The sequence below is a fragment of the Phyllobates terribilis genome, unplaced genomic scaffold, assembly GCF_046119375.1.
Source record: "Phyllobates terribilis strain yellow unplaced genomic scaffold, ASM4611937v1 Scaffold_4__5_contigs__length_816908805, whole genome shotgun sequence".
NCBI classification, from domain to species: Eukaryota; Metazoa; Chordata; class Amphibia; order Anura; family Dendrobatidae; genus Phyllobates; species Phyllobates terribilis.
Window position 1 is genome coordinate 274,154,447 of NW_027362764.1, and position 25,171 is coordinate 274,179,617.

General features: G+C 46.4%; 1 protein-coding gene across 2 annotated transcripts in view; it reads right to left on the minus strand.

Moving 5' to 3' along the window:
- NPSR1 (neuropeptide S receptor 1) overlaps positions 1-25,171 on the minus strand; it is a 998,839-nt gene that overhangs the window by 23,963 nt on the left and 949,705 nt on the right. For both annotated transcript variants that reach the window (XM_073676612.1, XM_073676611.1), the window contains one exon: positions 15,783-15,872. In XM_073676612.1, the coding sequence (XP_073532713.1) occupies positions 15,783-15,872 (90 nt within the window). The remainder of the gene's footprint in view (positions 1-15,782; positions 15,873-25,171) is intronic.

Below are 25,171 nucleotides of genomic sequence, written 5' to 3' on the forward strand. Positions count from 1 at the left end.
TCGGGACCAGGGTGCGAGTCAGCTTGTATCAGCAACTCCTTTACTAGGTGGACAGCCAGGTCGCTATCCTGCATCTCTGCCCATCCATGGTGGGGCAATGGGTTAAACGTGGCCTCTCTGTTGGCGGAGCGCTTGTCCCTCACACAGTGGGAGCACTGGGTTACCTCATGACGATGGAAAGCCGGTCTCCTCTAGCTCTTCCGCGTCTTCTCCCCATCTAGCAAGTCAGGCATCCTGGACAGCGCATCAGCATTAGTATTTTATGCCCCGCCCGATGGTAAACTCGTAGTTGGACAGCCGGGCCATCCATCGCTGCTCCAGCACACCTAGCTTCGCCGTTTCAAGTTGGGTCAGCAGATCATTGTCTGTGAAAATGGTAAACTGTAAACTTCACTGAAGCCAGGTAGTGTTTGAAGCGCTCCGTTACAGCGCAGACTATGGGTAGAAACTCCAACTTAAAGGAACTATAGTTGTTGGGGTTCCTTTCCGTGGGACGGAACTTCCTGCTGGTGTAAGCAATCACACTCTCTCTGCCTTGCTGTACCTGGTACAGCACCGCTCCAATCCCACGTTGCTGTCATCCGTGTAGAGTATAAAGGGTTGACCATAGTCGGGGTAGGCCAGGACTTCGTCTCCCGTAAGCCGAATGAAGGATTCTTCTTCTATTTTACCCCACTCGAATGGAGGATTCAGGTTCTTGGCCTTCTTGGACTGGCTCACTAAGAGGTCTTGCATGGGTGCCGCTATCTTGGTGAAACCCTTGATGAATCTCCTGTTGTAGCCTACCAGCCCGAGGAACTGTTGCACTTCCTTGATTGTGGAGGGTCTTGGCCAGTCCTTGATCACGGTGACTTTTTCAGGGTCTGGTGCTACACCTTTGGCGTTTACCACATGGCCTAGGTACTGCACCTTGGGCTTCAACAGATGGCTTTACTTTCAGGCAAAAACCGGATAAGGCCTCAAACACCTTGGCCAGGTGCTCCAGGTGGTCTCTGTACTTCTTTGAGTAGACGATTACGTCGTCCAGGTACAGCAGAACTGTTTCGAAGTTTTTGTGTCCTAGGCAACACTCCATTAACAGCTGGAATGTTCCCGGGGCGTTGCAGAGCCCGAATGGTGTGCAGTTGAACTCGCAGAGGCCCATTGGTGTCGTAAATGCGGTCTTCTCTCTGTCCGCCTCTGCCACGGGAACCTGCCAATACCCACTGGTGAGATCTAAAGCGGAGAAATAGTTAGTGGATCTCAGTGCAGCTAATGATTCCTCAATTCTTGGTAATGGGTAGGTACCTCTCTTTAATGGGTGGATTATCTCCTGTGGGGATATGATGTTGGACCCCTTTTACCTTCCCAAAGTCTAGTGGGTGTTTGCTAAAGACTCGTTCATATAATTGGACCACTCGGTACACCCCATGCTTTTGGTGCAAAGGGGTTCAGTCAGTGCCTACTTGTAGCTTCTGACAACAATGCTCCATCTGCCCCTTGGAGCCATTGTCCTCCGCCTGTTCGAGCGGAGGCAAGGGTTCCACTGCTTTTATTGCGTAGTTACTGACAGTGAACAGCTTAGCAAAGGTGGCATACCGGGGTAAATGGACCTCTTTCTTCCCACAATTCAGGAAGCGTATCGGTACTCTCCCCTTGCGGACATCGACTACCCCCCTGGCCGTCAAGATGGTGGGCCTACTATTAGAGTACACGGGTTCTACCAGGGCCTGATAATCTTGACCCGTGAGACCTATTGCTGCCCGAAATCCATATTAACATTTCACTCCTAGGGGGTATTGCAATGAGGAATGGATCACTCACTCTGACACTGTCGACTTCTCCACCAGACAGCTCTACCTGTTGTCTTTGCATCAGGGCTTTGATCTCCTTCTGCAGAACTCGCTGCTGACTAGAACAGGCAGTCTCTGCGACCTGTTGCAACAAAACAATAATTTCCCCAAGACAATTCTCTATCACATTGGTGCCTAAGGTTATCTTAGGATGGCTTTCTCGGTGGTCAATATCTACAATAATCAGCCATTGTGATGGCAATTCTACTCGGCCAACTTCTGGGGTCACCTCTTTATATCCCACCTGGGGCAAGGGCTGACCATTGCTGGCAAAGATGTTAAAGTGTTCATCTCGACTGCGGGTAATGTCTGAATCAGCTGACTCGCCCGAAGGACAGTGGGGTACTCGGTGTCCGGGCCTATGGATGCTGGGGGGGAATATGTCACAGTTGCTGGCCCGGTATGTGGCCCAGGGCGGTCAACAAAAAGGGGATAGTTTATATGGGATTTGTAGTTTGATCGTGACGCCACCTGTGGTTTCTGGTAATTTGTACCAGCGCTTCTGCAGACCTCTGAGGCAGTTGATAGGGCAGCTAGGATGGAACAGCTCCTCACAGGTGGAGCGGGCCTCAGGGCAGTGTAGAGTTTGATTTTTGGGTGGTGATGCTGGGGCTTGTAGTGCAGTCGGGATGGCACAGCAGGAGTAACTGACAGAGACAGGGGATTCGCTTCAATATCTTTACTGGTGCAAATGTCAGGTACGGTCCAGGGTACTCGGTAGGAAGGGTGCACTTCAGGACTTCTCCCCAGTGAGCGGGTATAAGGCTTCCTGGTCCGTGTCTCCCTCTCTCTAAGCTCCTGGCCAGCCTGCAACTGGGCCTAGCTTCTGTGTCGTGTTGCTCTCTTCACCTGTCGCTTGGTAGTAGGACCTTCTGCTGGCAACCACTATGCCTGGGCGCTGGGGCCTTGGTGGTTCCTGGTCCTTTAATGGGTTTAGCTCCAGGTTGGCCAGGGACTTGTAGTCTTCCTGGTATGCCGGTGATCCCTACTGGATATAAAGGTACCCTGTAGGCGCTGATCCGGTGTCCAGTTTGCATACTCGGGGTGAGCCTATGATGCTCCTCTGCCCCCTAAACTCCTCTCTCCTCTCCTCTTTGCCTCCAGCCACACTCGGGGCCCTCAATACTACAGCTGACTTGCTGTGTCTTCGCTGCTCTCAGTGTCAGCATGCTCTCTCTCAGACAAACTTCTGACTGAGACTGAACTGCCTGGCTCCACCCTCCATATATATATCCCTAACGGGCTCCCTCTGGTGGTATCAGGTGGAAGGGTGGAGGTGCTTGTATGTAATGAGGGCCTCTTGTGGAGAAGTCCGTCCATGCACCCTTTTGGGTCCTGTGGTACCTGTTGTAGCAGGGTGCCACGCTGCCCAGTACCATTTAAAAATGATATATGGAATCGTTGTCATCTGGGAACCGTTGTCCAGAAATGCGTTCACCGGGAAGCCATCAAGCACGACAAGCAGGACTGGTCGTCCTCCCACGTACTTGTCTCGCCAGCTTTATGGGCATAGTCCACGGGACATCATCTGGACTGGAAGCCAGCTGGATCCTCTCCTTTGGAGACACTTGCATGGCCTGCACGATTTTGGTTAGTGTAGCCACACTTTTGGTCAGCTCCTGGACCTGAAGGCGTAGGTCTGCAGAGGGGTCATTATCTAGGGTCTGTGCATCAGCCTCCACAGGTACCGGGGAAAAGGATGCCAACTCCTGGTGGTATGTGATAGCTGGGCGCCGGAGGGGTGCAGTGCCACTTTGGGTTGATTCTCGCAGCACCTGGATGGCCCGGTCTTTAAATTGCACAAAGTCTAGATCAGGGTTTTGCAGAGTCATAATGCGCACCTGTGTCCAGTGAGCGTTACACTGGAGACCCTCCATAAACTGTTCAGTTAGCAATCTGTCCTCATCTTGCACACTGTCAGGGTCTACCTGTTTAATGGCCCGCAGCGCCTCCTGCAGGTTAAGAGCACAGACTCGTACACTGTCCTGCACCCTTTGTTTGCACCCGTAGAACTTCATTTTAATCTCCGCTGCTGTGCGGGTGTCAAAGGTATCCTTCAACCTGGCCAGAATTTGCTTAACAGTTCTTTTGTCCCTGCCCGGCCAAGACTTCACCTCCCTCTGGGCTGCACCGATTAGCTGGCCTGCTGACTTTTTGCTTCTCAGACAGGGGGTACACTTCGAACAAACTATGCAGTCTCTAATCAAATTCACTCAGGGTGTGTGACTCCCCTGAGTACTGAGGCAACCACGCCGCCCCTGGGATATATGGCATGGATAAAGGCATTGCAGTTGCTGCGGCCGCGCCCGCAGCTAGACCATCTTCTAGGTTGGGCATCTTCCTCCTCCCTAGTAAATCTCAGCCAGGTCCTGGGTTTCTGCTGGCGTACCAGTCTGCTGCTCTGCAGGCAAGAGGGATCGATTACCTGGCGGTTCCAGATCGAGGTCTCCTGCTTCCCCCGACTGATGTCAAATGATGCAATTGTACAGTTCAACAAAGTCTATGGCACACAGTACCCGGTTATACCGGGCTACGACAATCCTGTTTGTGACGCCAAAAGTGAAGCGCCCCCTAGGACCGTGGGGTACTCGCCACCGGGTCGGTTCCTTGGGATACTCATGGGGGCGTGACCCGGTCCGGGGCCCTAGGTGGTCAATAAAAAGGGACAGTTTATTTAGGGGAAAAGTTTTGTGACGCCACAAGTGGTATGTGGCTATAGGTGGCCGCCGCTGCAGAGAGAGACCGCTGGGGCCGTTGGTGACGCAGCTGAGATGGATTTGCTCCCCACTGGTAGAGTTGGGCCCCAGGGCTACCGGTATGGTTTATGTAGGGGATTGTGGATGTTGAGGTGCAGGACTGAGGGTGCAGATAATGACCAGACGACACAAGAATGGCGGTTTCCTCTACCTTTACTTGATGTTTGATGGTGCAGACTGGGGCACTGGTAACAGAAGGTAATGGAGATCTGGTCAGCCTAGAAGCAATTTGAAATCCACCTCACCAGGTGGAGTTGTAGGCCTTCCTTCTGAGCTGTCCTCTTTGGCCCTGCTGCCTAAAGCTATGCTGCGGCCCTCTTTCCTGAGTGATCGTTAAATCCTCGCCTTATGGCAGGCAGCTCGAGCCTTTTACAGGTGTCGCTCCTTCGTGGTGGCTCCGGGCTCTAGTATGCTGCTGAGCCGCCGGGTGTTTGGTGGGGCCAGGAAATCTGCAAACTCCTGCCCTCTGGATTTAGCTGCCAGGACTTCAATACCCGAACAACCATGGACTCCAGTGTCCGGTTTCTGGCACTTTTCACTGGGGCGAGCTTGGTCACAGCTCCCCTCCTCAGGTTCTCCCTCGTCTCTCTCCCGTCTCCAACTGACTTTTCTCATTTTAATTGACGTTTCTAACCCCCACCTCCAGGCTCCAATTTAAAGGGGAAGCTCCCCTTAAACCGGGTAAGAGCTCCCCCTTCTGGTCTGAAGCCAGGAAAAGTGTTGGATGCTGGTGTTACCTGATATGGGGACCCCTTCTTGCTTCCAGGCATTGCATCCCCCCCTGTGAGGGAGGCAATGCCAATGTGGCAACTGGACTCCTGGGATGCCACAAAATCTTAATAACAACCAAAAACATACAAATGACCCTGATCAAAAGTTCACATACCCTGTTGATTTTGGCCTGATAACATGCACAGAATTTGACACAAATGGGTTTGAATGGCTACTAAAGGTAACATCCTCACCTGTGAGCTGTTTGCTTGTAATCAGTGTGTGTGCATAAAAGCTCAGTGAGTTTCTGGGATTTAGCAGCCTCATCTCAAGACATCAGCCAGGATGTTAAAGAATAGGCGGAAATGGGTCTTCCAAATGGACAATGACCAGAAGCATACTGCCAAAATGGTATCAAAGTGGCTTAAGGATAACAAAGTCCATGTTTTGGAGTGGCCAAAGCTGAAAAGGTAGGTGCGAGCAAGGCGACTTACAAACCTGAATCAGTTACACCAGTTTTGTCAGGAGGAATGGGTCCAAATTCCGGCCAACTCTTGTGAGAAGCTTGTGGAAGGATATCCCAAATGTTTGACCCAAGTCATTCAATTTAAGGGCAAAGGTACCAATACTAATGAAATGTATGTAAACTTTTGACTTTGCAGTAAGTAATAAAAATGCCTTAAAACATTCTCTCTCTCGCATTATTCAGGCATTTGGCAAATATTAAAAATTATGGTTGTCCTAATTGACCTTAAACGGGAAAGGTTTATTCTGATTTTATGTGAGATTTTGAGAAAAACATGCATATGTCTCTTTTTATATAGTGTATGTAAACTTTTGGTTTCAACTATATAAACGACCAGTGCGACCACTAGTCATTAACCCCTTCACGCCATTGCCAGTTTCCATTTTTTCCAAGAAGCGGGACGAGTGGTACTTTTGAATGGCATCATTGATTTTACTATTTAATGTACTGGAAAACGTGTTGTGAAATTGAAAAAAAAGTGAAATTCTACAATTGTTTTTTTTTTTATCATGTTCCCTATATGGTAAAACTGATCTGGAAATATCGTTCCCCAGGTCAGTACAAGTACAGAGATACCAAACATGCATAGTTTATTTTTTATTTAAGTGGTGAAAAAAAATTCTGAAATTTGTTTGAAAAAAGATTTTGCATTTGTCAACATTTTCCGAGACCCATAGCGTTTTCATTTTTCGGGATCTGGGGCTGGGTGATAGCTATTTTTTTGCGCCCTGAGCTGATATTTTTATTTATACCATTTTGGGGTAGATGTTTTGACTGCTTCTATATTTTTTTGTGGCAGCGATAATGTGGCAGCCAAAAAAATTTTACTTTGGCGTTTCGATTTTTTTCCCGTTATGCTGTTTACTCATCTGATTAATATACTTTGCCTTTTGATAGATTGGAGATTTCTGAATATAGTGATACCAAATATGTGTATTTTTTATTGTTTTATTTTCAGTAGGGCTAACTTGAACTTTTGCATTTTTTTCATATTTGAAAAACTTTTTTTTTTACTTTTTACAGTGTTTAATAGTCCCCTTAGGAAACTAGCTGCAATCATCTGATTGCCTTTGCTATACATAGCAGGGCTTCTGCACTTCTATATATAACAAAAATTACGATCTCCTATGAACGCCGGCCATGTGCCAGTGTTTGTAGGAGTATCATAATAACAGGCATGGGAGTCTTCTTCAGACCCCCCGGCTGTTGTGACAACCCATCGGCACCTCCCAATCACAAAGCAAGGGCACCGATAGGCGGGATTTGTGACGGCTGGTGCATGTTAAATCCCACTGTCAGTGATCAACAGCAGGATTTAACTGATTAACAGCCGCAGGTGGAGCTCCGAGCCACTCACAGCTAATAAAGGCACATGATGACTAATTAAATCAACTGTCATGTGCGGGGAAAGATGCAGGCTCAGTGCCGGATCAAAGTCAGGAACAGGAGATATGACGTAATTATACGCCATATGTCGTGAAGGGGCTAAGGTGTTTACAGCATCTTGTAGAGACCTTGTAGATGTCCTATCAGAGGAATGAGATGTGTTTTACTAATGTTTTGTCCAACATAGAAAAAGGAGAAAGAAACAGAGAGCGCACAGATCTAAATGTAGCTGCTTCGCTAAGATCAATATTGTATTCACCTATTTATGGATCTTGCAGTCTTGCATATCGATCCTTAAGGATCACAATAGTGAGTTTTCCTTCACTGCTAGTCTGCTGCACATTCCTGGTAGCTATTGAGAACCCTTTCAGAGTTGTCATAGGAATATAATGGATATCGATTTCTCTCCAGGCTAAATGCGCTCCCAATAATTGATAATACAGGTAAATGTTATTTACCTGTATTATCGATTATTGGGAGTGCATTAAGCCTGGAGAGAAATCGATGTCCACTAATGTTTTTGTATATTTAATAATCTATCAGAGGAGTTTAGTGTTTCTAAGATATTATTTATAAATCGCATACCCTTTTGGAGGAATGACAAGTTTAATATTCATTTTTGTAAGTATATACAGTACAGACGAAAAGTTTGGACCCACCTTCTCATTTAAAGATTTTTCTGTATTTTCATGACAATGAAAATTGTACATTCACACTGAAGGCATCAAAGCTATGAATTAACACATGTGGATTTATATACTTAACAAAAAAGTTTGAAACAACTGAAAATATGTCTTATATTCTATGTTCTTCAAAGTAGCCACCTTTTGCTTTGATGACTGCTTTGCACATTCTTGGTATTCTCTTGATGAGCTTCAAGAGGTAGTCACCGGAAATGGTCTTCCAACAATCTTGAAGGAGTTCCCAGAGATGCTAAGCACTTGTTGGCCCTTTTGCCTTCACTCTGCGGTCCAGCTCACCCCAAACCATCTCGATTGGGTTCAGGTCTGGTGACTGTAGAGGCCAGGTCATCTGGCGTAGCAACCCATCACTCTCCTTCTTGGTCAAATAGCCCTTACACAGCCTGGAGGTGTGTCTGGGGTCATTGTTCTGTTGAAAAATAAATGATGGTCCAACTAAATGCAAACGGGATGGAATAGCATGCTGCTTCAAGATGCTGTGGTAGCCATGCTGGTTTGGTATGCCTTCAATTTTGAATAAATCCCCAACAGTGTCACCAGCAAAGCACCCCCACACCATCACACCTCCTCCTCCATGCTTCACGGTGGGAACCAGGCATGTAGAGTCCATCCGTTCACCTTTTCTGCGTCACACAAAGACACGGTGGTTGGAACCAAAGATCTCAAATTTGGACTCATCAGACCAAAAGCACAGATTTCCACTGGTCTAATGTCCATTCCTTGTGTTCTTTAAACCAAACAAGTCTCTTCTGCTTGTTGCCTGTCCTTAGCAGTGGTTTCCTAGCAGCTATTTTACCATGAAGGCCTGCTGCACAAAGTCTCCTCTTAACAGTTGTTGAAGAGATGTGTCTGCTGCTAGAACTCTGTGTGGCATGGACCTGGTCTCTAATCTGAGCTGCTGTTAACCTGCGATTTCTGAGGCTGGTGACTCGGATAAACTTATCCTCAGAACCAGAGATGACTCTTGGTCATCCTTTCCTGCGGCGGTCTTCATGTGAGCCAGTTTCTTTGTAGCTCTTGATGGTTTTTGCAACTGCACTTGGGGACACTTCCAAAGTTTGCCCAATTTTTCGGACTGACTGACCTTCAGTAATGATGGCCACTCGTTTTTCTTTACTTAGCTGCTTTTTTCTTGCCATAAAACAAATTCTAACAGTCTATTCAGTAGGACTATCAGCTGTGTATCCACCAGACTTCTGCACATCACAACTGATGGTCCAAACCCCATTTATAAGGCAAGATATCCCACTTATTAAACCTGACATGTGAAGTGAAAACCATTTCCGGTGACTACCTCTTGAAGCTCATCAAGAGAATGCCAAGAGTGTGCAAAGCAGTCATCAAAGCAAAAAGTGGCTACTTTGAAGAACCTAGAATATAAGAAATATTTTCAGTTGTTTCACACTTTTTTTAAGTATATAATTCCACATGTGTTAATTCATAGTTTTGATGCCTTCAGTGTGAATGTACAATTTTAATAGTCATGAAAATACAGAAAAATCTTTAAATGAGAAGGTGTGTCCAAACTTTTGGTCTGTACTGTATATTATTAGGGCATATAGTGTGATAATCATCGTTGAGAGGGGGTAGCATTGTTGTACACTGTAGGCTGACAAGGCTTTGTGAGCAGCAGAGGGCAGTAGTTGAATACCAGCTACATCATGCCAGCCGGTATTACAGTAAGCCTCCCACATAACAACCTGATGAGTGGGCATGGTTGTCTGACATCTGTGAGGTTATACAAAACTTTGAGGAATCAACTAATATGATAAGTTGCGATGATGCCATAATCAGCGTTACTATCTTGCTTCTACACCGAAGTGTGCTTTAGGTTGCCATTTGCAACAAAGACTCTGAGATAATTTTCCAGGGCATCAAAAAGGGCTTCTGTGAATGGGCTATGACAGAAGAGATGCAAGGGTGTGTTAGGCGTCATGTGTGTGCTGGATCTGAAATTGGGTCAGAATCATCAGTGAATTCTGTGGTCTCCCATTCTAGTCCAGCCAGGGCAGACACTGCTCAGCATCACTGTCGGTCTCAACGCCTAACTAGTGCACAAGATGTACAGGCTGTCTCTTTGGTCTTTGTACCTAGTAGCATTAAGCATCGGCTGCGGGAAGGAACAGGGCTGCTACAGCCTGAGTCCAGGGTGCACTGCACTGAGCATGCCCGTGACATCGCAGACCGTGATTGGTGCTTTGGTGTCAGCTGATCCGGTGACCTGGCACCGCCTGATTGGTCGCGGGTGACGTCATCAGTAGTGCGACCAATAATGCGATTATGGGCAGGGCTTAGCCCACCCACAAGCATGGCGGCACGCTCTGATCATTCAGCTAAGGTTGTGTTCCTGTGTGGACGCTTGTCTGTTTGGGCTCCACATGCTCTATTGCTGCTCTAGCTTCGGACAGGCAAGTTTAGCTGGGGATAGGCAGTCTTAGCTGGAGGGAGGCAGGGAGTTCCGTTTGACAGTCAGGCTCCGACAAGGGGGTCGCTATACACCCCAAGCAGACTGCGGACTCGGTATTCCTGGCACCGCCTGTTAGCCACGTGGAGAGTTACTCCGCAGTCCGGTAGCACACCGGCTGGGAGCACGTATACACCAGCGTGAGTCACACACACGTCCTAGAGCCTGCTGCGTAGCCTCTGTGCAGTTAACAGGGCTACGGCTACATTATTTGTCGCACATCTCTCGTGCAGTTAACGGAGATAGTGCGAATCCCTTTTCCTGTCCTGTTGTGCAGTAACACTGGAGGGATTTATGTATTAGTTGGTTGTTTTACCTTCTTACCCGGAAGGTGTTCGGCCGCAGTCTTCCAGGCTGCATCACGGACCCCGGGTTCGGTTGTTTTCCATTATTAATAAAGTTGTTTGCAAACGTCCCCTTAACAGTATCAGAGCGCCAGGGTGTAGCTGAACATGGCTGACAACCAGCAACTGCAGCGCTATATACAGCAACTTGAGGCCAGTCTTAGGACTCTGGAACAAACTGCCCCGGTCACTGATATCACTGCAGTAGCTACCCAGGCAGCTTCACTGGCGGCTAATCTAGTTAACACGGCTGCGGTGCATGCTGCGGCAGCTGCTATTGCTCCATTACCCCGTTTTGCTCTCCCGGAAAAATTTTCTGGCGACAGCAGTTCCTGCAGAGGTTTTATTAATCTGTGCTCTATTCAGTTAGAGATGATGGAAGCACGGTTCCCCTCTGAAAGGGCCAAAGTGGGTTTTGTCATCTCTTTACTCTCCCACAGGGCTTTGGAGTGGGCTACCCCTCTATGGGAGCGGAATGACCCGGTAGTGGCTAAAGCGGGTCTCTTTCTTAGAGCCCTAAAGAGTGTTTTCCTAGGTCCTCAGGTCACGCATGATACGGCTCTGTAGCTTCTTGCGTTGGTCCAGGGTTCGGCCACCGCCAGCCACTATGCCCTCCAGTTCAGAACCTTAGCGGCTGAACAGGATTGGTCTGAGCGGTCGCTAATCCCGGTGTTCTGGAAGGGTCTGGCTGGGCATATTAAAGATGCTCTAGCTACCAGAGAGATTCCAACCTCTCCGGAAGAGTTAATCACTCTCGCTAACCGAATAGATTTGCGTCATGCAGAATGCAAGTTAGAGCTGGAGGTCTCCAGACCTCGGTTTCGGTTGGCACCTTCATTCTCTAGACCTATTTTCAAACCCGCGGCTCCCGACCCGGAGTCTGAGGCTATGGAAATATCCCAGACTAAGCCTAAGTCCCCTCGTTTCCGACCTGCACATCTCTTGGAGTACCCCATTAATAAGGGTTCCAAGCGGTCGGGAAACGAAGGTGTCTAACCACCGTTGGAGGAGGTATGTTAGATTCTGGGGCTTCTTCCTCCAAATTATTGTATGAGGTGACGTTGCTCTTCGGAACAGCCATGGTTACTGCCAAGGCGTGGGTGGATTCTGGCGCCGATGGAAATTTTTTGTCATCGGCCAGAAGCACGCCATTCCTATTGAGTTACTGCCAAAACCAATGAACATTAGGGTAGTCAACGGTTCACTGCTGGACACGCAAATCACTCACCAGTCGATTCCCCTCACCATGTCGTTTCCTCAGCGTCACCGGGAGGTTATCTCATTTCTTATTATTCCCGGTGGATTGGATAAGGTGCTGTTGGGTCTTCCATGGTTACGTTGTCACACTTCACACATTGACTGGAATATGGGGAGAATTTCTTGCTGGGGTGAGAATTGTGTGTCTCAGTGTTTGGTGTAGGGTGGCGGTGTTCACACCGTGCAGTAACTGAGGCAGTGACCCAAACAAGTCCAAGATAAACAGCTTTTATTCAGCAACTCACGGGTAAACAGAAAGTCCTCCAGTTCGCAGCCGGGTTAACGTGAGTCCATAAACAACGGTTGCCGGGGGCAACGGCCGCGCCGGGCTGCTCAGAGCCTGACAGGTGCAGAGTCTTCCCAGCCGTCGGTTCAGCCACACTCAATCCTGCAGATCTTTCCTGCTATCCTCCTAGCAGCTTCCAACATAGAACACCACTAATCCTTAGTGCAGGGATTTTAAAGGACCTGTGGCAAGAGCCACTAGAAAATGGGTTGGAGGGAGGAGGCCGCCCCACTGCCTCCTTTGACCTCCTCCAAAAAATGAAGGCCCTGCCGGGTTTTACTTAATCTGCCTTAGCCAGGTAGTCTGACCAGGTTATTGCTAACCTTCATTCCTGCATTGCAGCAGCAGCTGTGTCTGTGACTGCAATGCACTCCAATGGATTTAATAGGTCTCTGTACACATTCTGGGGTATATATAACGTCCCTCATATACGATCCCGGTCACTGCCTCACATAGGTTACAGCCGCCTGGAGGGTAGTCTCTGAGCCTTCTACCGACTTGGCCGCTTCCCCTGTGCAATATCAGAGTTTTGCGGATGTCTTTTTCCAAAAAGGCTGCAGAGACTTTACCTCTCTGCTGACCGTATGACTGCCCTATTGACTTGGTCCCCAGCACGGAGTCTCCTCACGGTATTGTTTTTCCTCCGTCTGTCCCTGAGACCCAGGATTCTATATTGGCCTCCAAGAATTGGATGAGAGAGTTGGCTGACACTCTTTGTCGTCCAGCCCCCGTATTCTCTCTGGGCGACAGAGTGTTGCTCGCGGCTCTCAATATCAGAGTACCCGGGGAATCTGCCAAGTTTGAGGCCCGCTTTAATGGTCCTTACAAAATTTGGGCCCAAGTAAACCCCGTAGTGTACCGTTTACAGTTACCACGACACCTGAGGATTCACGACACTTTTCATGTGTAGCTCCTTAAGCCCGTTCGCCTGACAAAATTCTCTGAACCCCCATCCTGCTTCAGGCGCCAGGGGTGATAATCTTGAGGTGCAGGCAATTGTGGGGTCTAAGATGGTTCGTGGGAAAAAATATTAACTGGTAAACTGGAGGGGTAATGGATCTAAGGATTGCTCCTGGGAACCAGTGGACCATATTCATGCTCCCCTGCTCATTGAAGAATATGAGCATCAAGTGGAGGGGAATGTTAGAAGGGGGGATAATGTTAGGTGTCATGCGTGTGCTGGATCTGAAATTGGGTCAGAATCATCAGTGGATTCTGTGGTCTCCCATTCTAGTCCAGCCAGGGCAGACACTGCTCAGCATCACTGTTGGTCTCAATGCATAACTAGTGCACAAGATGTACAGGCTGTCTCTTGGGTCTTTGTTCCTGGTAGCATTAAGCATCCGCTGTGGGAAGGAACAGGGCTGCTACAGCCTAAGTTCAGGGTGCACTGCACTGAGCATGCCCGTGACATAACGCGATTATGGGCAGGGCTTAGTCTTTAAATAGCCCCCCCACAAGCATGGCGGCGCGCTCTGATCATTGAGCTAAGGTTGTGTTCCTGTGTGGACGCTTGTCTGTTTGGGCTCCACGTGCTCTCTTGCTGCTCTAGCTTCGGACAGGCAGGTTTAGCTGGGGATAGTCAGTCTTAGCTGTAGGGAGGCAGGGAGTTCTGTTTGACAGTCTGGCTCCGACAAGGGGGTCGCTATACACCCCGAGCAGACTGCGGACTCGGTATTCCTGGCACCGCTTGTTAGCCACGTGGAGAGTTACTCCACAGTCCGGTAGCACACCGGCTAGGAGCACGTATACGCCGGCGTGAGTCACACACACGTCCTAGAGCCTGCTGCGTAGCCTCTGTGCAGTTAACAGGGCTACGGCTACATTATTTGTTGCACATCTCTCGTGCAGTTAACAGAGATAGTGCGAATACCTTTTCCCGTCCCGGTATGCAGTAACACTGGAGGTATTCATATATTAGTTGGTTGTTTTACCACCTTACCCAGAAGGTGTTCGGCCGCAGTCTTCCAGGCTGCATCACGGACCCCGGGTTCGGTTGCTTTCCATTATTAATAAAGTTATTTGCAACAATCCCCTTAACAGGGTGTTTCCTCAGCAAAAGGGCATTTTTGGCAGTACATAGTAATAATCAGTCCACCGGCATGTATAAAACTTCCCAGGGGTAGACCTCCCTGAATTGGTCCATGTCAAGTCTTTGTGCCCATTGGTTAACTTTGGTTTTCAACACTGACTCGGCTGTGGCCGCAGGGAGCCATGGAACAGACTCCCTTGAATCCTTTGTTCTGATAAGCTTATGGATGGTCTTTGGTTTCTTTCCACAAGTTGGGCTTGAGTCCCATCAGTTGGTATTCCTTGACAAACTTGAGCACCTCCTGGTAGTACCAGGGGATGTCCCAGTTGTAAGGATAGGAGCTGTCCCACTTGCCCTGTCTGTTCAGCGTGGATGGGTTGAAGAGGAGGAGGAGAACAAGAAGGAGGAAGTGATGGAAAGTCATCCTCTTAGTGGGGAAAGTGAAGTCTTGCCTGTTCGGAGTCTGGCAAACATGGCTGACTTTATGTCCCATTGCCTTTCCTGTGATCCTCGCGTTATATGAATTTTGGCAAACAATGATTACTGGTTGTTCGACCTTCTCATCCAAGGAGAACTTTCCATCTGTCCTTAGTCGAACAATTAGAATAAAAATTCCCATCTGACAATGCTGGCAGCAGAGGTCGTAGGGATGAGCGGACGCGTGGATGTTTTGGCTCTGTCAAACTTAAGTTCAAAGTTTGGTTCGGCTTCCGAACTTGACCCCGAATTTAACAGAATTTAATGGCCACCCAAACTTTGGTGCTTTAAAATGGCTGTGAAATAGTCATAGTAAGTGTAAGGGGGATGCAAAAGGAAGCAAAATGGGGGTAAGAGCAGGACAAATAGTTTGAAATGTTACCCATTTTAGAAGAGGAGACAATTCCTTTAAAGAGTATTCTCAAGTTGCCTTTTGAGCAGTGATTTTGTCAAAAATATAACATGCAGCTCAATAAGTGTCACATCGCTGGAATCATAGTCTCTGCCCATACATCAGGCTGCTCTCAGATGTGGTAGCAAAAACCTTATGACAGATTTACTTAACAAACTTATAATAAGTCTTGATTAGCTTTTAGTAACTAATAGACCATACAGAATGTAGTCAGGTTAAAGTACAATTTTCAGGTCTCAGCACTTGGTTCCTTGACTTGGAATTTGATGGGTTGTATGCATGTAGCCAAACTCTATAGTTTGATTTGATTTTATCCCTCCTTCACTCAGTAAACAATCCCAAAAGGTTTTAGACTTTTGTTGGCTTTTGCTATTTGTCTTTTTACTAGGTGCTGTTTAGAGAAGCTGCTGAACAGACCAAGTGCTGCTTCATCAGACTTTTCCCTGCTTTAATGCATTTAAAATCATATAACCTATTGTATATTATATATTGGCTTATTGAATTAAAAGTGAAGTGTGGATTACATGTCATCTATCTACTTGAAGGTGTTAAAATCATTTATGCCTTTAAAAATGTTACCAGACAGACTTTTACTTACCAAGAATGACTACTAGGCTATATTTTATCGCTTTCATTTTGGCCTTTGATATGAGTCCTCGATGACTGTAACTGGCACAGAATTTCCCATCTAGGAGAAAGATAACTAAACATTAACATTACATGAATTATTAATAAAATTTTTATGCATAAAAAAGGTAATATAAAATACATCTGTGTCATGTACAACAGTGAATATAGGTCCAAAATTCTGTTTATTAATGTTTTAATAATTCTTTGAAATAGCATTTCAGAAAGGCCTAGTGTTTACTGTATATCTGTAGAATGCAATGAAACTCAATAGTGATGGCTCCAAATTGGATATTCAAGTCTACAAGATAGAACCGGATGTTCTGTCCAGTAGCGTAACTGGAGTTTCATGGGCCCCGATGCAAAATTTGGACCTGGGTCCTCACCTCCATGTTGGTCAAATGTAATGGCTTTTGTAGCATTCTAGATCCTATAAAGACATACATATTAGTGTTGAGCGAGCACACTAAAATGCTCGGGTGCTCGAAGCTCGGGCCGAGCTTGCCGTGATACTCGGGTGCTCGACCCGAGCAACGAGCCCAATGTTAGTCTATGGGAGACTCGAGCATTTTTGCGGCGGCTCCCCCAGCAGTCTTTTAAAAGCCTAACAAGTGCCCAAAATGATAGTGACAGTGCTCAAATGACATGGGGACAGCATGGGGACCGCCCCAGGAAGCATTTCTGACCCCCAGGTCACTGCTGTCAACAACGTGGTCAGAGGTATTAATACACTTTTACAGGCTCAAAATAAAACATTCAAAAACGAAAGTGAAAGTGCTTTCCTGTGAAATATGTTAAGGATAGTGTTGAGCGATACCTTCCGATATAAGGAAATATCGTATCGGATTGGATCGGACCGATACCCAAAAAGTATCGGATATCGCCGATTCCGATACAGGAAACCAATGCAAGTCAATGGGACACAAATATCGGAATGAAAATAAACCCTTTCTTTCCTTGTAGGTTAATTCTACATGAAGTAAAACAACTAAGAATAATGTAGAATGTATTACGCGAAAAGCCGGCAATTCATCAGCGGCATACACCGGTACCCGACAATTTACAACAGAAAGAATAGAGCTTCACACATAGATTAGATAGATAGAAATATGTCAGTCACATATATATGAAGTACAGTGACAGTGTTGATTACTGTACTTGTCATTTAGTGTAAAGGATTTATTTAAAAAAATAATTGTGTTTTCATGCACCGTCTCTTTAAAAAAGCCGGCCGGCAATTCAGCATCTGTACCCGACAATTTATAACAGACAGAATAGAGCTTCACACATAGATTAGATAGATAGAAACATGTCAGTCACATATATATATGAAGTACAGTGACAGTGTTGCTTACTGTACTTGTCATTTAGTGTAAAGGATTTATTTAAAAATATAATAGTGTTTTCATGCACCGTCTCTTTAAAAAAGCCGGCCGGCAATTCAGCAGCGGTACCCGACAATTTAGAACAGAAAGATAGAGCATCACACACAGATTATATAGATAGAAACATGTCAGTCACATATATATGAAGTACAGTGACAGTATTGATTACTGTACTTGTCATTTAGTGTTAAAATAAAGGATTTATTTTAAAAAAAATTGGCGTGGGGTTCCCCTGAATTTTAGTCTCTAGCGGAGGTTAAGCAGACGGCTGGGGCAGCTGTTTGAAGCCTGGGAAGGGGGTAATACCCACGGAGCTTCCCAGGCTACTAATATCAGCCCCCAGCTGAATACCTAGCCTTTACTAGCTATTAAAATGGGGGACCCCCTCAAAAAAATGACGTGGGGTCCCCCCTAATTTAATAGCTAGCAAAGGCTAGGCAGACAGCTGGGGGCTGATATTAATAGCCCAGGAAGGGTGCCATGAATATTGGCCCCCTCCCAGGCTAGAAACACCAGCCGTCAGCCGCCCCAGAAATGGCGCATCCATAGGGTGCGCCAATTCTGGCACTTAGCCTCGCTCTTCCCACTGCCCTGTAGCGGTGGCAGTGGGGTAATAGGGTTGGGGTTGATGTCAGCTTATAATGCCAGCTGACATCAAGCCCAGGTTAGTAATGGAGAGGCGTCTATAAGGCACCCCCATTACTAACCCCATAGTCAAAGTTAAAAAAAAAACACAAACACCCAGAATAAAGTCCTTTAATTGAAATAAACACACAATTCTTTATTGTTCTAAATTAAACTATACTTACCATCACGCCCATTCCAGCTGAAGCCAACGATCTCCTGCAATAAAAGAAAAATAATAAAGCAACCTCATCCTTACCTTTCCATGGTTCCCAGGACAGCTCCAGCTCTGCTACATTGAGATGACAGGCTGGACCGCAGCAGAACGCTGCCATCCAGCCTGTCATCCCGCAGACACTGAGAAGCGCAGGCTTGCTTGCGCTCCTCAGTGTCTCTCTGTGACGGCATCCAGATGAGCCGAGTTCATGTCCAATGAACTCGGCTCACCTCATGCACGTCACTGACAGCGTGGGAAAATTCTCCTGCACTCAGCGCTTCAGCGTGAGAAATTTCCCACGCTGTCAGTGACGTGCATGAGGTGAGCTGAGTTCATTGGACATGACCTCACCTCATTCACGTCACTGATAGCGTGGGAAAATTCTCACGCTGAATCGTGATGGTAAGTATAGTTTAATTTAGAACAATAAAGAATTGTGTGTTTATTTCAATTAAAGGACTTTTTTCTGGGTGTTGTGTTTTTTTTAAATACTTTACTAGAAATTCATTCAACTAGGCAGCTGGGGGATGGAATCTGCAGCGCAGGGAGGCCCAAGCTTACTGCCCCCCCCGGTGCAAATTGCAGTCCGCAGCCACCCCGGAAAATGGCGCGTTCATAGAAGCTGGATGCTGTACCTGGCTGGCATACAAAAATATGGCAAAGCCCACGTCAAAATTTTTGGGAAAAATTAATTAAAAAATAAATAATAATTTAGGGACTGCATCTTTATTAACTCCTCAAATGTCATTTAGTGTTAAAATAAAGGATTTATTTAAAAAAAAATTGGCGTGGGGATCCCCCATAATTTTAGGCTCTAGCGGAGGTTAAGCAGATGGCTGGGGCAGATGTTTGAAGCCTGGGAAGTGGGTAATACCCACGGAGCTTCCCAGACTACTAATATCAGCCCCCAGCTGAATACCTAGCCTTTACTAGCTATTAAAATGGGGGACCCCCCCAAAAAAATGACGTGGGGTACCCCCTATTTAATAGCTAGCAATGGCTAGGCAGACAGCTGGGGGCTGATATTAATAGCCCAGGAAGGGTGCCATGAATATTGGCCCCTTCCCAGGCTAGAAACACCAGCCGTCAGCCGCCCCAGAAATGGCGCATCCATAGGATGCGCCAACTCTGGCACTTAGCCTCGCTCTTCCACGCTGCCCTGGTGCGGTGGCAGGGGGTAATAGGGTTGGGGTTCATGTCAGTGCCAGCTGCTATAAAGCCCAGGTTAGTAATGATGGGCGTCTATAAGACACCCCCATTACTAACCTACAAAGTGTTAAAAAGAAAAAACACACACTACACCCAGAAAAAAATAATTTATTTGAAATAAAACACACAATTTTTTTTAATTCTTAGTTTACTAAAAAAAAATAGTTACCTGTCCACGTTCCTGCGCTGATCTCCCATGCACAGCTGTCACATCTGGAGATGGTGACAGCTGTGCATGGCTGCTGTAAGCTCACGCTGCCGGGAACACTGACTGAGGTCACAGGAGTGCATTCAGGCAGCGCAGCTCCGGAGACCTCCTTTACGGCACTGCTGTACAGTGGGAATTTCTCACGATACAGCAGGGCCGTAAAGGAGCTAACCGGAGCAGCGCTGCCTGAACTCCGGCGAACCCTTATGGCCCCATCATTCTAGTCACATTCTATGTGGCTGCTCTAAACTGGAGATCATCGTGGGACACTCGTGGACTACTACGGAGGGGTAATGATAAGGTTGTGGTTTATTATTTTATATTTTATTACAGGAGATCGATGGCTTCGGGGAATTAGGTGTCTAGGTGAGTATAGGTGTAGTTTTTTATTTTTATTTTTTACTTTATTTTAGGTGGCGATCGGCGGGGACAAGTAATGTATGAACTAATTTATTGTAGGCAACCACTGGCCACCAATGACATGTATTTAACATTTATTGGGGACACAGTAGGGCAATTTAAATAGCAGGATCAGGCTGATGGGAACTACTGCTCCCATCGAGCTGATCCTGCTGGCACGAGTGGACGGGGGACAGACATAGGCCGATGTGAGTGGTAGTGTCACATCGGCCTATGTCTGCCTGCACGCACACACCCGCACACATCGCACAGACACCGCACACATCGCACAGACACCGCACACACCCGCAGACATCGCACAGACACCACACACACCCGCAGACATCGCACAGACACCGCACACACTCGCAGACATCGCACAGACACCGCACACACCCGCAGACATCGCACAGACACCGCACACACCCCACACACATCCTGCACACATCGCACAGACACCGCACACACTCGCAGACACACGCACAGACACCCCGCACACACCCGCAGACATCGCACAGACACCGCGCACACCCGCACACATCGCACAGACACCGCACACACTCGCAGACATCGCACAGACACCGCACACACCAATCATGACGGGCTGATCGTCTGGGAGGTGACACTATGCGGCCAGCCAATCACTGTAATGCACACAAACAACATGGCTGCGGCATTACAGTGACTGGCTGGCAATCCCTGCATGTTCATTGGCTCTGTAAAGAGCACCAAACATGCAGGGCGGAGACCCGAGCTCCCGCCCGAGTAACCCGGAAATGCTCGGTGCTCGCCGAACATCCCGAGTAGCGTGATGCTCGAGCGAGTACCGAGCAGTGTCGAGCATGTTCGCTCAACACTAATACATATAATAGTGTCCCCATCATGGCACCTTCATTTCACAACATTTAACTGATATTGTTTCTTCTACTTCTAACCACATGGTTTCCTATGTATCCAAACATTTTATCACTTACCATAAATGCTACACAATGTATTTCAGAGCTTCAGGTATTGAAAGGGTGTGATAATTCCCCAAAGGAGGAGACATCAGGAGACGCCTTCTGACAAGGGAGGCATTCTTGATTTACTATCTCTGTACTTGTTACACGCTCTGTACTTGTTGAACGCTCACAAAGAAATCATGTTTCATTATACATTTTTTTCTTTACTTTATATATGTTCTTTGGTTTTGCATATTGACCAGGTGAGCTGATTACATCTCTCTTTTACTAGCATTCTGTCTAGTATTGCATGAGTAGATACAAGTGCTATGCCATTTAGAAAAGCAATTAACTGGGGAACAAAATTTTCACCACATTAGATCTAACAATTGTTTTTTAATAACTTTTGGCTTTTGAATCCAAAAGTAGCCCCAGTTTTTTTCTATGACAACAACTTTTCAAGCTGTAGGATACCTTCTTTTTGTCTCCAAAACCAAACAAAATGTACATAAAATGGAAAATAATGCAAAAAATAACCTGAATGTAATGTTTATTTAAAGCTATTTTGCTCATACAAAGGAAATATTGTTACGGTAAGTCAAATTGTGTGCAAGTAGTAAAGTTAATTACCAATTAAGGTAAAAATTTACATTTATAGTTTTTCCTGGAGTCTTCAATCTGTGGACAATCTTGCCTGATGCTCTAACATTAGCCAGCCATCATATGTACATCCCATCTACCCTGATACCGTTCCTCCATGACCTTCAAATCTTGGTGGAATCATGCGCCTTGCTCATCACTGACTGTGCCAAGGTTTTCAGGGAGGTTACCATGATGACTATGAAGAAAATGCACCTTAATGCTCATGTTGGCACCAAGTGTAATTATTGTTGCGTGTATTTCCAAGAAAGTCTTTGACAAGGTCTTTGAATGATAACCAAGCATTATTTTGGAGTTCTGTCTCAATGAAATATTCATCTTTGATGAGCTGCCAAATTTATGGACCATCAAACACACCGGCCTTTATTTTTTAAATGACAGACTAGGAAATGCCAAAATGAGTGTAATGCACATGCCTGGACTGACTGGCGTGTGCGTGTATATGTAGTGATTCCACTGGACCGTACCGGAGAGTGAATGCCTGGAGGGGCGTAACTAAGTATCCACCGATCCAACCAAGGTCGCACGACGGCATACGACGCCAGTGCACCAAGGAGGGACCGAGCAGAGGGACCAGGTGCTACACCAGGTCAGACCCCGGACATGGCTGTTGACCCACACCGGGGAATACAGGAACAGGCAGGTTAGGCTGGCACACAGACTGGTGGGTACAGGCAGACACGGGAGGTATGCAGACGGGTGAATGCTGGCAAGCACGACTGGTATGCAAGCAGGGAGGTACTGGCAGGTACGACAGGTTGGAGCACAGAGTGGATAGGACCCAGTACAGACTGGGACTCAGGAACAGAACCGCAGATGCGGTGGACAAACACAGCAGAGTGAGGCCGCCCGGAGCGGCGAGCAAGAGCAGAGCAAGACGAGACCGTCTGGAGCGGTGAGCGAGAGTAGAGCAGGACGAGGCCGCCTGGAGCAGCGAGCAAAGGGTCAGAGCAGAGCGAGACTGCCGGAGCAGCGAGCAAAGGGTCAGAGCAGAGCGAGACTGCCGGAGCAGCGAGCAAAGGGTCAGAGCAGAGCGAGCCTGCCGGAGCAGCGAGCAAAGGGTCAGAGGAGAGCGAGACTGCCGGAGCAGTGAGCAAAAGGTCAGAGCAGGCAAGAACCGCCGGAGCGGCGAGCAAGGCAGAGCAGAGGGGACAGGGCTCTGTTCACATGGAACAGACAGGAAGGGAAAGGCAGAACCAGATACCCACAGGGTACTTGCAGTGAAGTAGCGAGTGGACCACAAACTCACAAACGGAAGTACAGTGACAACGAGCAGGAGTTAGGTACGAGTTCAGACTCTGCAGAAAAAGGGAAGATATGGGTGTAGAGAGAAACAGGAAATAGGCTGGAAGATGGTTAGGGCAGGAACAGACACTGGGAAAGGACACAGACAACAGATCTAGGTATGCGGCCCCTAGAGGGCGGAAGGAACAGGCAAAGAGCGTGTTCACACGGGCCTGGAATTACAGCCTCCAGGAAAGGCAGCTGGCTAGAATACACAGACAGGAAACAGTTCAGACACGGGAACTGATACCGCAAGGCAGGAAACATAGACAGGACCTGGCACATCAGTGACTAGACGCCAACTGACAGAACAAGAAGCTCAGGCCAGGATTCCAGGGAGGAGCTAGGTTAAATACCAGGTGACAGACAGCAATGGGCTGAGGAAGCATCAGGGGTGTGTCTGCAGTAGCTATAAGAAATAGGAAGTTCAGCGGGCGTCGCCCTAAGCAGACAGAGCAGAGCAAAGCAGACCATATGGAAAGAAGCCAAAGTGATAGTCTGGACTGGAAATCAAGTGCGCGCTCTTGCACAGTGGGAGATGGACCACTATGCAAGGACGCCGCCAGGTATGTTACAATGAGTAACTTGAAACAGTCTTATTTCTTTGACAAAGCTTTACAAATTGCTCCATGAGACCCAGTTTCATGTACTGAAGTGGGAATATAATATTCTTTTTGTCAACAAGTGACTCATGTAGAATGTTTGGATCACCAGGCTTGAGGTCACATCTTGGAGGCCAATTCCTCTCCACCAAATGCTTCTCACGATATCTGCTGTCCTACATGCACAAAAAATAAGGATATTTGGGGTATCTGCGTTGCTGACCAAGAACTAACCATACCATTTTAAGATCAACACAGATGTTTCAATTGTGTTTGTGATATTGAAACAACTCAATGACTCACTTTACCTCTCTGTATTCTTCACAAACAGAAACTGAATAGCCAATAAATAATATAATTTGGTGAATAGCACCAAATAATTTGCCATTGTGGGGGAGGACACACTTTATGCTCCGCTTTGAGCTATTGATGAATAGTCACCATTAATTTGAGTTATAGATTGGAATTTCCAATTCCTCAATTAAACCATGCAACACACAAAGCCACTGTCTAAAGTATTGTAGGAATGCACTTTCTCTGGATCAAAAGTATGATACCTTTGCTCCTTTTTCAAGCAAGATTTTCTCATCCAGTTTTGATGCTAAAAGTTCTGCGGACTTTTTTTGACAGTCGCAAGTCTTGTGCCAAATCGTTCAACTCATGCTAGTCAAGTCCCTTACAAACTGAGACATCTTCAATTTCAAAATATTCATCATTGTTGTCACTTTGTTCTTCACCATAATGCTGTTCTTGAAAAGAGGCAGTTCAAGAAAAACTGGCACTGGGATTTCAGCTGAATGAGGCACTGGACGTAGAGCTGATGGTGAACTAGGATACGCTATCTATTATATATTTATTTTTCTTGTTATATCCTGAAGTTTTAGGTCACTGGTATGATCTCTTGGCTCTCGCCAAACCATAGGTATACCAAATGGCATATCATCATATGTTCCCTTTGTCCGCATCTGTAAAACCTAAACAAACTGCTTGCACACCTTGTGAGGGGCCCAAGACTTGTCTTAATCCTCCATTTTTGCTTTGAAATATATATCAGATAGGTTTACTTGACCAATGTGCTGATGTTCATCCGTTTACTGGGAATGGTGAAACTGCAACAAATATAACAATTTGAATTTGGCCCTTGAAAATGTAAAAAGCTCTTAAGGTCATTTCCTTCTCCTTACTATTGGAATTATTATTGCTATGTTTTAAATGTGTTTTTTTTTATGATGCTGTTTTGAATAACTGTTTTTTAACATGTATTACTTCATTCTATATCTCACTTAATATGTTTCGATTTTTTCAATTTATGTGTAGGTGATTTCTATGAAATTGATGTAGGCACTACAGATGTATTTTTGTATAACTGTTTATTAACATGTATTGCCATATTCTATACCTTATCCAATGTGTTTTTGATACTTTGTATTCATGTGAAGGTGGCTTACGTGAAACGAATGTGGACACTTCACACCAGCACATGAACGGTTTCCTTTGTTTGGACCCAGGTTAACTAATTAGTGTCAACCAATCACTGTGAATCTTTGCCTATATATATTTTATGTTTGTGCTCATGCCCTTGTACCACCTGAGGAAGATAGTTCACTATCGAGACGCGTTGTGGAAAGGGCTCATTAAATTTATTTTTTAGCCCTAAAAATGTTTTCACCTCTAGTGTTCATTCTTTTAGCGCCCTATAGACCGCTTTTTTATTTAATTTGGATCACAAATATAACAAAAGGAATCGCTGTTTAGGCACTTACGACGAGAAGTAGCAGAAACAAACATGATCTGAAAGAAAGTGTGTAAATAAAAAAATTAATTCTGCTAA